Source organism: Bacillus rossius, chromosome 1, assembly GCF_032445375.1.
Source record: "Bacillus rossius redtenbacheri isolate Brsri chromosome 1, Brsri_v3, whole genome shotgun sequence".
NCBI lineage: Eukaryota > Metazoa > Arthropoda > Insecta > Phasmatodea > Bacillidae > Bacillus > Bacillus rossius.
In genome coordinates, this window is record NC_086330.1 from 308,474,728 (window position 1) to 308,493,192 (window position 18,465).

The following is an 18,465-nucleotide window of genomic DNA, read 5'->3' on the forward strand; positions in this document are numbered from 1 at the left end:
GGAGTTGCTTGGTTTCTGGGTTGTAGCCGCGTCGTAGCCTGCTAAAATCAAATTTGTGTGCTTCTGTTTGCGCTTGTAATTTTGCAGGGTTTCATTTCCGTACATATGTTACTAAAAAAATTTCTCTTTTTGGTATCCCCTACCAACCATTAAATTTATGGCCTGTAATTTGTGAACATCCTGTTTGTATGTTTGTATATATATGTATGTGTGTTTGTATATGTATATATATATAAACATAAACATACACATAAAAATAATTTTTTGTGAATGTTCTGGTAGAAGACACAAAACTGTGTATTTCTTATTAAATGAACACCAGGTAATTGACATTTCTATTGGTGTAATTTGCCGTAATTTGTGAACATCCTGTTTGTATGTATGTATGTGTGTGTGTGTGTGTGTATATAAACATAAACACACACATAAAAATAATTTTTTGTGAATGTTCTGGTAGAGGACACAAAACTGTGTATTTCTTATTAAATGAACACCAGGTAATTGACGTTTCGATTGGTGTATTTGATAGTCCAAATTTTTCTACTATTTAACAATAAAATGAGATAAATACTATAAAAGTATAGAAGACTTTAAATTAAAGCTATTAATTGCTTTTAAATCTGTTAATTATTAATTTGTTATTTTGTGCAATTGATAAGCACTGCCTAAAGGTTTGCTTCATGTTTTTCAGAACTAGACCACCAAGCCCAGTGCTGTTTCCATTCGACGACACGTTAGTAGAAGACACATCTGGGAAGTTGACACCAAACCAGTTGACAGTAGATAACTTGACAGTAGATTGGCTGCGAAACAAGCTAGCTGAACTTGAACAAAGCATTCGTGTCACTCAAGAAAGACAGGAGCTCATTGTGCAAAATGACTTCATGAAAACACGGAAAACATCAAATGACTCACTAGCAAGGTGAGATTTCAGTTTGTAGAACATTTAGTATTTGAACTACAAAATTCATGTTGAATCAGCCACTTTAGTGAGATTAAAGCAAAGAATGCATGCAGAGGGTTAGATTACAAGGGTAATTTTGGAAAAAAAGGACCAAGTTGTTTACTAAGCATGCTGGTCCTATCCATAAATAAGATATAGTGAGGCACATAACTGCAAGCCAGTGGAGGTTTACCGTACCCCAAGGGCAAGGAGCAGAAAATTCCTGAAATATACTAAGAATGACTGAGTAACGAGCTGTCTGCATGACCTATAAGGCATGAGGACATGCTAATAACTGATGACTTACAACAAACTGCCTCGTTACAAAAGGTGAGAAAGTGTGCCACACATATGTTATTTTATTACACTGATAAATTTTTAATTTTTCATAGAGTTGAGTTAATTGAGTTGTAATTTTACATGGAAGTTAAAATTTTCTGTTTAACATTTTTCTTCCATCAAGCCTGACACAAACAGCAAGATACTCCTGAAGTATTCACATGGATACAATTACTTTAGCAAATGTGTGCTGGTTAACAGGATGAAATATTTTATAATAGTATTTTTTAAAACAATCAGAGGTAAGCTTGGTTTGTATCAATCAAATATAGTCAAATGATACAAAAACCTATTGTATTGTTAATGTAGGTTGTAGGTAAAGGCTTGGTAAAATCCTATTCTTTATACAAAATAAAGTTTGCTGAAGTTCATGCCCTTAGATTTGTTCTTAATAGACTTCCAGTAAAACGCAGTGGTATATTGCCAGCGACCAACAAGCACACGCCTTTCTAACTTTAAGCCCCATGTGACAAATTAATAGTTCGTAAGTCTTTGAAAATGGCAGGCGACATGAAGAAAAGGCAGTTTCCCCTTCCCTTCCTTCACTCTCGTGCGTCAGCCCACCTAGATGGAAAGCTAACGCCAGCAGGAAGTGTCCCAGTGCAAACAACAGTTCTTTATGACGAGATGCCGACCCTTTTTTCATCTGTCTTTTCGCTAGTAGATAGGGAAAAACATTTAAACTAAAATTAGACCTATGTAAAATTAACACAAGCTCAATATACTTTTATACTTACCTTAAAAATAAACCACAATGATTTAAAGTAGTTTAATACTCATTAACTGTAGGTATTCATTACACCAATCCCTAAATTAGCACATCTTCAGATTGCACGAATTCATTTAGCACTATGTTATTTTACTGCCCCAGTCTTGAATAGCACGTCTGTAAATTTCAGTTTGTGCGAAATCTCCGCAGGCAAAAAAAAGTCTGGTATGACACCACAAAGTCTGTTTCAACTTCTGTAAACAACACATGTGCCTTGGCATACAGTTAGCCATACAAGAGGGGAAGAGATGAGCACGCAGGTCTGACTACACTATTGGCTGTTGTACAAACATCAGCTATGGTAAGTTAAGTTGTGGCTATAGAGTGTAAAGGACTAAATGTTTTTATGTCCGTACGTATGCCTCCGTGCCATACCATTGCCGCCCAGCTACAGACCGGGCTGTGATGAACTTTAGTCTAGCCAGTGGCAGGGAACTCTCACAAGCAACATCTGCCCATTTGTCTGCTGGTAACTGTACGTGCGCAAGCACCTGCAGTGGGAATTATAGTGGAATCATGACTTCCAAGTGAAGCATAATGCATCATGTTCAAGTGTTTGAGACAAAACTAGAAGTATTACGGCGTGCAGAATGTTATGTTGGTCGCACTTTAGTTCTAAGCAAGTCAACTGTGCGCACAATCGTACAAAATAAGAACTCTATCAAACATTTATATAAGTCTGATGCTGTTGGTTGTACTAGTGGGAATATATTTGACATTAGATACTGGAACAAAAATTAACAGATGATTCACATGAAAAAGGTTTTTAAATGAATGGTGCAGTGAAAAAAATCACGGGCCTGACGGGATTGATGTGAACCAAGTGGTGATACACAAATAAGCTCTTTAATTTTTGAAAAATGAAAATGTAAATATCTGGACAGTAATATAATTTTCATTGACAGTAAAGATTGTTTTGGAAAGTTCGTGGAAAGGTACGCGACGTGAGTTAAAGGTTACACCTGGGTGGGCAAGTCAACCAGCCAATTGATGATAACTATCTCACTTTACAAGGTGTCGAATTTGTCATATAAAGTATTCAATGGTAGGCTTATAAAGATAAATGGTGTGACATATTTATCATTGAGTGTTATTCTACGCATTTATATTACGTGAAGAATATTTCCGTACACATTTTGGAACACATTAATTAAATTAGCCTTGCTATTCATGGAGACCAGTGCTTCAAAATATGCAATTTCGGTTAACACGAACATTTGTACAAACACATTAGTTGTGCTAAGTGAGGGATTGGTGTACTTATGAATTTTGCAGTTTTACATTACGTACTTATAACTGAGACCTGGAAAAATTGTGATTCGTGAATTTGCGAAACATTTGCGAATCACTTTTAAACAGTGGGAAATGTGTTTTAATAAAAGTTAAATATGTTTATAAGTTTTTTATTTAAGAAACACTCATGAATTTCTTTGTAAATTATTTTATTACCAAATCCAAAATTTTTTAGTTATTTAATTTTTTTAATAAAAAAAAATGGGTGCAAAGCATCATAACATTGGTATGCTGAACCAGATATAGTACATTGTATCAAATATTATGGTACACTATATGAATTCAGTCACAGAGCAAGGAAGATTAAGAGTTGCAACTTAATGCTATAACTAACGCTCTTATTTTCTTTGGAAATCAGCAAACTGTGCTGTATTTATCGGCAACCTAACAACCTGAAATTCGTTACTTTTTGAATGAAAATGTTGGCTACCATGATTTTTGTTTTGTCATTCGTTGCTGGGAATATTCACCATAAATGTTTCAGATTATCTATTTTCCAATACAGAACATCCCAAAACACTATGTTAAAGTGCTTTATCCTTTGTTTCAAAACTTAAAAACGGCATAGCTTTTTATAACATGCCCATCTTTAAAAACATATTAATTTGTAGTATACAAGTGTTTATTGTTTGTGCAAGGGAAAAAGAGCGCTGATCAGGTTCCCGAGTTGGGCCACGTGGCTTCAGGTACAATCGCATACGCGAAGTTAACCAAGCTCTGTTGAGTTTCAGTGTAAGAAGCAGATAACAGACAATGGTTTAGAGCATTTAGGAACTGAGTGCAGAAAAAAATCTTGTCTCAAAAATTTAGCATGTTTGTATGAATACCATTTATTCTACTTACATAATGTATTCAAATAACAGATTCAGAATCTAATCTTAAAGGTGGTTTACCCCTCTTGAAAGCAGGGAAACAGACGGCTCCATTGATTCCATGTAATATTCGCCCCTGGGACCATATACATTTAGTGTGTGACGTATACAAAATATATGATACATGCTAGCACAAATCAGAAGTTTAGAGCATCTGCACAAAAAAATCTAACACCGCACTATCTGTGAGAAACTACCGGAGGTCTACTAAAATGTTATTCTGAATGTAAAAAAAAATTTTCACAGATATGTAGGTATTCTAAAACTTCTATCCATGTTTAGTTTCAGTTTGATTCCATTGGTAACTGACTTTTTTTTAATGAAAATCTAAAATAAAGATAAAATACTATTCACTATATACAAAATGAGCCTTCGAAACAAGAGATGCGCTTAAGCACCCTGTGAAGCATGAGCAACAGAAGTCTGCCTCTAACTGCTTGACAAGGGGGAATGTTTCTCTTTAGCAGCTGATTGCACTGCGAACTTATGCCACTAAGGCTGCTTTCTTATTGTGTGTGTAGAAGCATGTAGCCTCTTCTGATTTATAAACCAGAGCTACCTTGGTTCATGCTTGTACTACTCTTTTCAAGACCAAATTGCATAAGCTTGCTTAGCTATGTTTAATCTTTGCACTGATGATTAGGTATGCAACACAAATATTACTAGTGCTAACATTTGATTAATATAAAAATTTATGCTTAAAAGAAATAGCTACCAAAGTTTTCACAAAAGCAGAGCATTTTGGCTCCAATTAAAGTGTTACAATTACAAAATTCTTTACCATCTTTACATAATATTAAAAGTATCAGTATAATTGTCTCTACTTTAGAAGTGTTAACTTTTGTTTTTTGCATGGAATAAAGTAGTGTCTGGTTTTTCTACACTGTGATTGAATGCAGACTGACAACCACAGACAGCATAAACAAGGAGGTGAATGAACTGAGGTGCCTTGAACGCAAGCTGCAGCATCAGATTGATGTGATAAACTGTGCACTGAAGGACGTGGGCTGTGAAGAGTTGCCCCTAGGCTGTGATCTGTCCATCGAGACATCGTTCGTGGACCCTCAAGAGCCGTCAGTGCAGATGCCAGCGCAGCAGGTACGCGGCAGCAATGTTGCTCCATCTACCGTGCATGCCCTTGGTCTCTTTTGCTATTATGTGTAACACCTGTGTCTGCTCCAAGTAGTGCTGGGCATTTGTGGCATTGTTTCACTATTCAAAGCTTTAAGGTTTAAGCTGAATACATATGTTCTATACAGTGCTACTTCAGTATTAAAAATAAATGCATCAACAAATTGAGATTTCTGTTTTTTTAATTATATTTTTTATTTGCTGAACATTTTTGAAATATATTGGTCTGTACTTTTTTTTTACTGTTTTTATTACAAAACTTATTTTAGCAGGTGGACAAAGGTGAGGGAGAAAGGGTAAAGATCAGCAAGAGGATATTTGCAGGAAAAGGACGAAAGAGGGAAAGGGTGAATGCATAGCTGTCATAAGTTTGTGGTATCACAGCTGATATCCTAGATTATGGTTCGGAACTGTCATGAGGAAAGGCATCTTGAAGGAAAATTTATTAAGATTTTCATTATCTTAAAACATAATTGAAAGATATGTTTTGTATTGTCTTAATACCAAGCAAGTATGTTTTCTTATGAATTATAAGAATAAGGGTAATTGGTTACCATAATAAATTGTATCATTTCTTTGTTGGAGATGTCTGTGGCCATTTTCGTTTCTGATGCTATTTACTAGGGGTTGCTAGTGTTATCTCGTCTGGAGGAGATCGTAGCCAGCCTTATTTTATTCCATCTGCTGGTTGAGCTGGTTACAAACTCATGATCACATTGACCAGGCTTGGAAAGACATGCATATTAGTCCCAATGAGGAGACAGTACACTGTTTTAAAAATTTGTGTAAAAATAAATATTTTATAGTCTTTGAAAAAAGCATTATATAAATATAACAAATTTATTTTGTTGCCTTTTATTCTGACATCTAGTAAGCCTTAAGAGGAGCAAATTCAGGGCCGTTTTATGAGAATGGGAGGCCTGGGGCAACAATTTTCCGAGGCCCCCTCCTTTTTTTATTGTAGTGATAATTTTCAGATATGAAAAACTCATATTTAACATATTTATGCAGGGAAAACAAAATAATGTATAACAACAAATTTTCTAGTTGAAATGTAGTAATATTTCATAGCCAACACCCACCCCCAATATTTCTCTGCTTCATTTCTCAAATATTTACACAATTTTATGAGTTGCAGATCCCGACCGATCAAAATTACATATTTATTAAATCACTTTGCAATAAACTTCTTCCTTGCCTTTTTAGCAGCAAACAAGTTAATGAGTCCATCAAATGAAATGCTGTTCACAAGATCATGTTCTGTAGAAATCACCGCTAACGAGTTTAATCTCTCTTGTGACATGGTAGGTCGGAATTGATTCTTCAGAACTGACAGTTTTGAAAATGATCTTTCACTTTCACAGTTTGTGATTGGTAGTGTCAAATACAAGCACAGTGCTATTGCTACATTTGGAAATACATCAATTATATCACTGTTATATAAGTGCTGCAAAACCTTTTATGGAGTGAATGATGTAACGCTGTCTTCAACTTGTTGCTCTCTGAGAAATGACGATAAGTGTAATAATTCATTTGTAATAACAGGCTGCAGATCCTTTCTGTATTTTCTGACCAACTCAGTAGCACTACATTTGAGTTCATCTTCACTTGCTGTAGTTAAGTTACAAAAAACCCAAATGTTGAGGCAATATATTTGTAGGAAGCAACTCTCTTCTCCAGTTCCATGCGGAGCTTCTCAGCAATGCATAGAAATGTGGAAATTCTGAAATTCTCGCAGGATGTTACAACAGTTGAAAGTTCGTCTTTTCCATCCAAAAACTTTTTAATTTTGGTAGATCTAGTATCTACAAAAGTTTGTAACACATGGTTGCTTAGTTGTGTTGCTTTAACTTCAATTTCATAAAAAATTTTTTGCAAATCGGAAACAAAATCTTTCAAAGAATTCATCAATTGATGACCATCGAGTCCAGGCTTCTGTAGATGCTTGGTTACTGCACCGAATCTTCAATAATGTCGTATCAAAAAACGGCCATTAAAGCAATTTCTAAATATTGCATTTTCTTCATGAGGGAGTTCACTTCCATCCTTGTGACTTGCGTTTCATTTTTGTCGTTGAACATATCATTTAATGCACAGAAAATCTCATCATAATGAATGACGAGAGTTTTCAATGCATCTTCTCTGCATGACCACTTTGTTTCCGACAAGCTCTTGACAGTGATTTTTGGCTTTCCGCTATTTCCTGTGCTTTACGAAATAACTCCTTCAAGAACTGACCAAGTGTGAGTGGAAGCAGTGAAAAATGAGTACAGCTTTTCTAAAAACAGAAACAGTTTTGTTGCATGAATACATTCACCAACACTGTTTTTTCCTACTAAGTTTACTGAATGTGCTGCACATGGAACATACAGCACAGAGCTGTTTATTGATTTAATGTGCGCTTGTAGGCCCTCATATTTTCCTGACATGTTGGCTACATTATCATAGCTCTGACCTCGGCAATCCTGGATATCATTGGTGTTGTCTTTTAGAGTACAGGTTACAACTTCACTTAAATTTCTTCCTGTGTGTCTGTAAATTGGAATGGAACACAAAAACCTTTCCTAAATGTTACTGTTAAGGTAGTATCTAAACACAAAAGATAACTGATCTGTATGGGAAACATCAGGTGTAGAATCAACTATCAGTGAATAATATTTGGCCTGTCTAATCTCATTTAGCCTGTGTTTCCGAACTTCGTTGCCCATTAGCTCAATGAATTCTTCACATATATCAGAAGAAATATACGATACATGACCTTTTCCTTTGTTCCCATGTATCCTTAAATGTTCTTGTAAAAAAGGATCAAACTGAGCAAGGAGTTCCGAAATTCCTAGGTCATTACCATTACGAGGTGATCCAAGCATCTGATTATCACCACGAAAAGGAAGACCACGACTGCACAAAAATTTTACAACTGCCACTACTCTAACAAGAACATTCTTCCAGTAATTTGTCTCAGTCACTTGTGCATCTAAATGTGATGAAATTGAAATTTTCTAATTTTTTCTTGAAACCCATTTTAAAGAACATGCTTTGTGTTCAATACTGTTTTCATGCTCCCTCAATTTTTCTTCTGTTTTCTTCCAATTAGAAAAATCATTTACAAATTTTGATAGTTTAAAATTACTGAAAAATTTTCACGCAAAGCAAAACACATTTCCCGCACATTTAGAGTACAATAACCATTTTCTCTCCTGTCGCTCTCCATTTTCAAGAACTCTTACAAATGCAGATGATGTTAGTTGACGAGTACATTTTGGATATTGCCTAGCAGAAGCTGTGTAGTCTCCATCATTATTACAAAAAAAAAGTCCGGCCCCTTATCAACACAATAACTAATCATTTCGTCAGTGATATTGCCAGGCCATGCCGCATGATCTTGCTGGATTTCTTCTATTAACACTGCACTATCAAACTCTACACTTCTTTCAGTCCTAGCACAGTTTCTAGAAGTTATGGGAATTTTTGGAGTTGTGTTAATGAGATTACAATTATCTATTTTAGTTACTTCTGTGTTTTCTTTAACTTTATCAGAGCTTGAAAGTGGTAAAGTCAAAGGCAACTTACCATCACAATCACATGGTTCTAGTGTTTGAGGAGGTTCATGGACCGGCGTCGATGTCGGTGACTTACTCAGTAGTTATAAATAACACCATACAAGTTACAGCACGGTGTGGTTTTATTGTGGAATCATGCTTAACAAAACTAAATAAATAAGTATCTAAATTTAAAGACAAGTTATTTTTCTGCTAGATATAAAATGGGAATTCACTTTAAATAATGATATATTTTTTTGATAAAATTTGAGGCCCCCTTGAATGTGAGGCCCGGGGCAAATGCCCCTTTTGCCCCCCCCTAGATGCGGCCCTGAGCAAATTAACATACAGAAAACATAGACTATTTAGTTTTACAACTTTCAATTGAATATTGCAGTTTGCATGTTTTCAAGAAAATGGGCTTTCCTTTTAAAGCCAAGATTTTATGCAAATGCACTGACATGCTTACATTCATTCTCATTAAGGCCCATAGAAACATTATATCCAATAGATAATATACATTCCCTTATGCTGTTTCTAAGGGGATTAGAATCATTAACAGAAGAATAGTATACCAACCAAACCAACCAAAATTCCCTGAGCAATTACTACATTAAAATAAGGTAAGCAATAACAAGGACGAGCACAAATTACAATAGTCGAAGTACACACCTGTTCACTTTTCAGATCTCGGATTTGAAGGGATTGGTGCAAGGTAAAAAACAGTCATATGTTAGAATAAGCTAAAAATTGGCTTATCTGTTTCATAAATGCTTCTTTAGTAGTAATATGTAGTCAGCCGGATCGTATATAAGCTTAGGGTCAGATATCACAAGTCAGTGGCGAGAGCTCCTGCAAGGGGAGGTCGTTTGTCAATGGTCGCAGCCTGAGGGCTGCTATAGATGTCACATTCTTAGATTGTAGTACACGGCTTATGGCATGCCAAATCTCTAACACATGAATTTCGTCATGTGTTTATTTGGAATTCGGATTGCACAAGAAACATTTTAATAACTCATAATTTATAATATTTTTTACTATCATTGCTTATAAATTTGTAGTGAATTGCCACTTTTTTTTACTCTAACTTAATCAAGAAATCATTTACACACATTCATTGGTATGAAATTTTCAAGTGAACTGGATAAAGAAATTAATAACACATACCTTTTATTCACTGTGGCTGCTGCTGACCAAAGTTGACCAAAGCTTCTTTAATTTCATTGCTCACACTCATGTAATACTTGAATACTTTCAACGCAATCTTGCGCTCCCTCATAGCCTACCAATGTAGTTTATTTTTAGTGTTCCACCTTCCATAATTAACATTTATGTTGTCCACATCAAGTTACAAAATAAATTCACATGTATCAATAAATAACCTGTCAAAAGTGTAACTGTAACAAGTCACCAGATAATACATCGCTTGGTCATGGCACTAACTGGCAGGCTGATAAACAGAAATATGTGCATCTTTTAACTTACTTGTAGGACATAACCCCACTTCTTCAAACACACAGCCGTGTTACTTCTTACGAAGCAGTTTTAAAGTGAGCCTCTATTACAGTGCGCTCTTGTGTTATAAGACTCGTTTTCACAGCTATGGACGTGAAAACAGTAGGAGCAATTGAGATTATGTTGCTTTTAAAAACAAATTAATTGTGAACATCTTTCATGCTTTTGAGACCCATCTGTCTTTAATAGCAAAATTCTTTGCCACCAATCAACTTTTTTGTGTCAGTTTCTAAGAAAATGCATTTTAGTATTAAAAAGATTCATATAACTGAAAAATGTAACGTTTGTGTCTTGAGATTTATTCGGTGGCATCGTTAAACATGAATTTATTAACAAAAAAAAGTCTGTATTGAATACACATGTAGGTTAATTTTTTTTTAATGTGATACATTTTTGAATACTTTAAATCAGTTCTCATTGAGAAAATTTTTTTTTTTTTGACAACATATATATTACCTGAAGCGTGTTTGAATACTTTACAATATGCAAAAATACTTTGTCCAAAAGTATAATTTTAAATTTGTATGATATTTGGGAACAGCGCACAAATAAACAAGGACAGCGCTAACGGTAGTTGGTGTGTGTTAGAAAGAAAGAAAAAATACCCACTGCAGTCTTAAGAGTGGGATGCTCTATTTATAGTGGGCATTGGTGGAAGGTCTTACAAAACAATCTCAATCTCTCTCTGCACAGTTTTCTTTGGAGCGGACAGAGGGAAGCAAGTCACAAAGACCCTCTGTCCATAATCCTCGCAGCCCGCATCTGTGATACAATAACCGGTTCAAGCCAAACTTCCTTGTGTGCATAGTTCAAGCATTTAGACTTTTAAAATAAGTATTATGAAAAATAAAATTTTTCAGAAAAAAAATTGATAATTTATGGGAACTGGGTACAGATTATTATTTATGTTTAATCTAGACATTTTAAACAACACTTGGGGATTGTTTTTCTCAATAATTTCTGTATTGTGTTATTGGTGGTGGATAGTCCAGACCACTATAAAGTCATACATCTTCTCCAAGGTATAGTACCTCTTATTGACATGGTTCTGATGACTTTCCTCTACAATTTGACACAAAGTGCACCATTAAAAAAAAAAATTATTGTTGAAGTTTTAGCAATTGACTACTTCTCTTTTGTTGTTGATCAACTTGGAAAAAGCAATAAATGATGATTGCTGCTGGGATTGAGGCTTACTATCACTTGGATGTATCCCTTTGCACATCTTGTGATTACTCTGCATTGTTGAAATACTGTAGCACATTTGTCACACCGATATGTCTTTTGAGGTGGGTATAGAGAATTACTGCAGGCTATGAGATGTTTTTCCAAATAATTATGACATCCAAATTGATAACTACACTTGTTGCTCAGATGTATGTTACTTTGTTTTGTATTCAGTCAACCGCTCTTCTCATGTCGACGAGCACTTGAAGTTGCAGTGAAAGACGTTACACATATTTGCACAGCACAGTTGACCAGGATATTTCAAAGGTTTTTTTCTGACTTTCCATAGGACTGATTTTCACAGCATTCATTTATAACCGTTCCCACAGAGCACTTCATGTTTCTTGTAATATTGTTGCTATATGTATATTCATTTTAAAAGTATGTATTTAGAAACCAGTAAGAAAACCTAGTTGACATCCAAGAAAGCTACTTCACTGCAGAACTTCACACAACTGCAAATAACAAACGAAAAAGCATACGCAGCTGCTTAGGATAAAAAAAAAACGGAAACACATCTTCATTCTTTGAGAACACACACAGACTGAACTGGTTGGCACTGTCTGTAGACATTTTACAACTTGCCAGGTGGATGATGAAACTAGCCTTGCTTGTTAGAACATGCACGTCCATGTCTCCTTACACAGACGTGGGTATCTAAAGTGTACAAGTGAATATCAAAAAGTGTAAAGAAGGTTATTGTGAGTTTCTTTACTAAACCTTTTTGTACATATAATGTATAAGTGTAATTTAATTTTAATGACAAAAGACATTTTTAAAAATAATATGAAAACATGAACAACTGTTGAATTATAAGTAACTTAAGTTTATAGCAATTTAACACATGTTTTAAATAACTCTAACTTTTAAATCAGTTTGAACCACAAAATGAAACTTGCACATTTTAATCACTAATAGATGTATTTTTTGGCATGAACAGAAAATTTTTATCCGGTCCCCCTTTTAAGATATTTGACCTTGAAATTAGCAAAATTTGAAAATTTGGAAATTTTGATGCTAAAAAAAAGCAGGAAGGGCTTAAAACCTTTACTTTAACTCAACACAGCTGGAAAGTACTCTAGCCGTAGTTATTACACAGAAAATTTGGTCTTTTGGTTCCCACCCCAAGTCACCTTAAAAGGTCATGAAAATTGCTGAAAATGTTCAATATTTTGGCATATTTCAAGGTCATTTGTCTTATGTTTTCCAAATGTATTTAATATATTTTTATACATTTTATGTAAGCCTATCATGTTCTCTTTTTATCAGTAAAGACAAGAAACTTCTATCTTTTAGTCAAGGCCAACAATAAACTTTTAACAAAACCTCTACGAGGCCTTATTTTTGCACGCAGTAGCAAAGATAATCGAGCCCTGATTCAAAATGGTGCCAGATAAAAATTAAATAAAAATAGTTTTGAGCTATTTACTGATAAGACTTTCTTGGGTAAAAATTTTATTTTATTTTTAAAATGATTGAGCAACTATTAATTTTAAAATTCAATGATTTCACACGGAATGACTCTAGATCGAACTTTCCTTTGCCATAGACAGGAAGCTTATAATCATCCTGGAGGCCCCATCTAGCCATCTTTGCAGCAGACAGTTCGTAAGGTGTGAACATCGCGGATGTTACGTTCATATCTTTCATATGGCCTACCTCGACATAATTGAGAAAATATGTAATGTGATCGGGTAGGTGAAGAATATCATTGCAGGAGTTTTTCTTCGTGGTTGGGTGGCTTCCATCTTTTGTTTTCAGTGCTTGTACATGTAAAAATAATTTGAAGGCAATGTGTAGATATCTTGACATGTATGCCTACTTAAAATGGTAAAGTGTACGGGCTGAGCAGTTTCATTTTCATAATACTGCCATCCTGTCGTTCACTTTGAGAATTTTGTCTTCAATATTTTTTTAACACTTGTCCGATACTGAGAAGAAACTTAACTCCATTAAGGTATTAATGCACAGATTTCTGGTAATGAACTGGCCTTCTGTACTCCAAAGCGAATAATTTTATTACTGGGGGATCACACAAACTTTATGTTCATCGCTTCAAGTGCACACATGACTTTTTTTTATAAAATTTACAGGTCTTTGCTTTTCAACATTCTGATGGCAATGTTGCACTCTTCATGACAACTGGGACATATATGATACCTTGCAGCACTTCTAACCAATTTATAACCTGATGGAGTTATTGGGGACAATTAAGTAATAATAATGTTAATTCTCTGTTTAAGATGTGTTCACTAGCCAAATTGCAATTAATTCGTAACACATTTACGAGCAACATGCTTACTGCTAGTGTAGATTTGTATGTTTTTCCTCCAGCATAGATCCTTGGTTCAAATCCTAGCATCGTACCTATGGTCCTTGGTTTTGTAGTGTCATCATTTTCACTGCGTGTAAGAATACTTTTATGGGTGTTTGTATTACCACATAGTTAAAAGTCTACATCCAGTGGTAACTTTTTTGTGTATGTAATTTACAAACTCGTCAATTTTGTAAGAAACAACAGGTAACTGTATTTCTTGAGCGGTCCCATCACTTTTCAGGAATAACTTGTAGTTATCTCCATCAATATTTGGTATGGTATTATAAGTTCAAAATCTGCCAGTACAACACTCCATTCATTCTCTTTCCAGTTCTAAGGTGGGAAATGGACTGCCTGAAGCTCCGAACTATGACCTGTCAAGGTAAGTGTTATGTACAGGACTGATCATTTCTCAATATAGTATTTAGGCCTTTTATTTATTTCGAACAAGAAATCTCAAACCCAATGTTTTGCGTTTTGTTTGGTTAGGCGAAGGTTTGTTGTAATTATTATACAATGTAGTTCCGCTGAAGTATGACTGAAATGGTCATATTGCTCAACTTTTTTTTTTCGTTTTGATGTCTGTGACCCAGTGCTTGCCATGACCTTCCGACACACCTATTTTAATTATGACTTACTTGCAAGTCTTTGGTTTCATATTTAAATTATCTGGCCTGAGAATGCTCTGAAAATTTGTTATTTTCAGCTCTCATGCATTCTTTACTAAATATATATTGGTAAGCAGAATGTTTGGCATGGAACTCAATAAGTATTCATTAATTTCTTTCTCATACCATTACCTACTTTGTGCAGTCATAAGTAAAGTCCTGCACTTTTTTATTACCAGTTGTAAAGGCTTCCATATTGGAATTGTGTCTTTGCGCTTCCTCCAACTCCTTGTTCTTTTTCTTCGAAGTGTTGACTGCCCGAACCTTCGATACGTCCCAGGCTGCGTTTTTTGTGTCCTGTGTTTGGCGATTTGCTTATTTCTTCTGCTTCCTGTGGTAATATCTCATCTGCAGGGTGTCGAGATTCCAAGTGTTTGCTAAGGGAATGTTCTGTTTGCATGCTTCTTCCAAAGGATTTTTTGTCCACATCGATGCGAGCTATTCATTTGAATGGTTTCGTTCTCAGACCACAGTATCTGTAAACGGGAATGTATAGCTCGAAAAGCAGTTTATTTATCACTGAGTTTATGATTCCTTCATCAGTGTGTTTTTTGCTCATACCTTCTCAATACATTCAACTAAGCTTCAGGTATAAATGTGTCGTGAGGGGGGGGGGGGGGGGGGTTTCGAATCGGCGTACGTGTATACCTTGGGCGCCACCACGTGGACCCGGCTACCGACTCTGTCACAGGGCCGTGATGTGACCCATATTGAGCTAGGCTCGACTTCCCCCCGCTAGCACTCATCGGCCCGCTCTCAGCGGCGGGCACGCTATGTTACTGCTTGTGGGGTCTTGAGGCGCCCCACACACCTCCGTCTCTGTACTGGAAAACTCTTGGTCGAGAATTGAGTGGAACCAGTCGGGTGAATATTGAGTTTTATTGGCGCCGACATGTTCATTGACAATGCGTGCAAAAAACAGCACGTAGTCCAGCTTTCATGCTGACCAGGACACAGCGTGGCCCGGCCCCGAAAGTACAAGTCCGCCGATTAATCCAAAACGCTCCAGGGAGTTTTAATTAATTAAGTTACACAGTCTGTCGCTGGGGTAGGCCTCGAAGGTTGATTTAAAAAAGATTTAAAAAATAGTTATGACGGCAGATGTTAACGGATCGGTTACGAGCAAAAGTTGAAGTCGACGAGGTGCTGAGACGCGTCCTACCCCTCACGGCGAACGGAAGAGACTGCCTCGGGCCCCGGGTGTCATGGCCGCAGGGAGTGCTGAACTTACCGTTAGTAAATTGCTATGACAGATAATTAAACATAACTATTTAAACCTTTTAAAAATCACAAGTTAATTTAGATTTAAGGATAACATTTTACAGATATTTAAGTATTACTACATTATTTAAAAAAGATGCAGTCTCCACTGCTCCAGTTAGGGTGGGTGCCGAAAGGGTTCGCGCAGGGCGACCGAACACACACACACACGCACTTGTTGGCAGGAGGTTTGAAATAGAGGGTGTCGGTGGGAGGAGAGGGCTTGGCAGTGGTGTGAGGCACATCATGCTTAGAGTCAATGTCAAATATGTTATGCTTTTATACAATTTTATTAGTACCATGCACGTCAACATGGAAGAAGTATATTTGTCCATGCACATTACGCAGAATGTCGAAGACTTTGCGCACAAATTGCGACATGGTGAGCTATTGCCTTCTATTGTATGATTCACATTCACAAGCCCGACTAATTGCTTTAAAATGTGCTCTTTACTGAGTTTTTTGGAGAGATCAGATGTTATTTTATTCGATAACTTGGACCTGTTTTCGAAATTACTGCAACAACCAAAGTATGTGTGCTGGCTACGATTCTATGGTCGGTTGAAGACTTGGAATACTGTCCATTTATTAACAGTATGGATGTTGTACCTCCTAGCAAAGCAGTGCCGATTCTTTGTTTATTTTTGATTTGTGCGAGAAGCAAGGGTTTAGTCAAGAGTACTTTTCCATGGGAAGACATGTAAAAGTGGACTGTGTTTACCTATGTTAGATGTACGTTTGCTGCACGTTAATGCAAATATTATAGTGTTGTTTTGCGTGGAAGAACTTAATTTACATCATGTTAACGATGACCATGTTAACATAAACATGTCATTTCATTTCAAGAATTTAAAGACATGTGTCCCTTGTGCTGCAAAAACGAGTAGAGATTCCTAGTTATCATCAAGCACTGGTCCCAAATTAATGGCATGTACTGACAGGGTTTCAATCAGTTTAACGTTCAGTATGAATTATAGTATTTTAAAATTCAGTCATAGCAGTCACATTCTAAACGCTGAAAATGAACTGTATTCTGTTCTCAGTGCTTACTTCACCGACATTGTAAATATATTTCTGTGCTTGGTATAAAAGTAGAACATGTGAAAAACAAATTACTGGAGTACCTAGTGGCCATCTGTCAACAAGTCAAAGCCTCGGATATTCGTGACATGATCATAGTATCGAATGCACAGAGACATGAAAATTTGAGGGATTTTCAAGCTTGTTTGTGGATATTTCCAGATTGTGGCCAAGATGGGTGATGATAATGCATTCTCACGGGAAAGAAATAAACCGATGACGTGAACAATATGTGACACTATCACTCCTAGAAGCAAGCATTGAAAACAAAGATGGTGACTTGTGTGCACTAACCAGTGAAGTGCTACAAACTGAGATCTTGAGGCCCACAAATCTGCATTTATAGGTTAAAGGAGTCTAAGGTGATAGGGGTTAGCAAATAATAATAGGGGGGGGGGGGGGGGGGTTGGGAAGGAGGAATGAGAATTTCAGGATTATATTTTTTTTTTTTACGAAGAATGCAAAAAAGGGTGGGGGAGTTTTTGGAGGTTAGGGGGTTGTATGTACTTATATTCCGTGGTACAAGTGGTGGGGGTTAGTTTCCAGAGATTTTAAAGTCTACATCCAATGATAGCTTTTTCCTGATGCGATTTTCTATCTCTTGAGTAGTTTCATTACTTTTTAGGATGCTGATTAACAGTTCTCTTTATTAATGTGCGTTATCACCTTGTATGTTTGAAAGTTTCGCAGACCAACAATCCATTCTCCATCTAGCTACATAGGCGGGCACTTGATTGCCCGCAGCTCCAAACTGTCCTGCAAAGGGGTTTTATAAATTACAAATAATTTTTCAATAGTAGCTATGCCTCTTTTTTTTTTTTTTTTTTTTTTTTTTTTAATCTTAGGCACAAGTGATCATAGTTCTACTCGTTCGGTGACTTGTTCCAACTCATATTTGTAGTACAATGGTATCATATGCAGTTCATTTCGTGACTCGGAACGAGGTCCCAAATTACCTAAACTGTCATTGTAGGTCCTACTCAGCTTTTGTGTATTGGATTATAGGTAAGTCATCTAGTGTGTGTGATGGTCTACAGATGAGTCGATATATTCTGTGAAACACAAATATGATTCATTAGTTTTTGTGAGTAAATCAGTTTTCAAGAAATTGCCTTGGAAAATTCTCTTCAAGCCTGGGTGCATAATTTATTAAAAATTTTTTTTTTTGCTGATTCTGGTGAATTCACATTTATAATTTTGTATTGGCTTTTATCACTTTTGATGAGCCTTAAGCTGAAAATGTTTTCTCCAAATCCGACATCCGACAAGCTAGTATTTAGTCAGTTTAGTGCCTAAATTCCAATCCTTTCAAAGGAAATGGAAAATGTTGTGTTTTTTTGTACGCATCATCCAGAGAATAAGTGCCCACGGCCATCACTGCTAGCAAGTTATTTGGTTTCGTTTAGTTCCTGGATCACAAAATCTGTTGTGAGGAATGTGCAGTTTCAAAGGTATTTTATTTATCAGCGAGTTTACAAGTTTTTTTTAATAATTTTTGTTCTTACACCTTCA

The 18,465-nt window shown here is 36.0% G+C and overlaps 1 protein-coding gene across 5 annotated transcripts in view; it reads left to right on the forward strand.

The window, feature by feature from the left end:
• Nucleotides 1–18,465, forward strand: part of LOC134527883 (tyrosine-protein kinase Fer) — a 143,967-nt gene that overhangs the window by 33,234 nt on the left and 92,268 nt on the right. For all 5 annotated transcript variants that reach the window (XM_063360884.1, XM_063360882.1, XM_063360886.1 and 2 more), the window contains exons 7-8: nucleotides 692–922; nucleotides 5,116–5,314. In XM_063360884.1, the coding sequence (XP_063216954.1) occupies nucleotides 692–922; nucleotides 5,116–5,314 (430 nt within the window). The remainder of the gene's footprint in view (nucleotides 1–691; nucleotides 923–5,115; nucleotides 5,315–18,465) is intronic.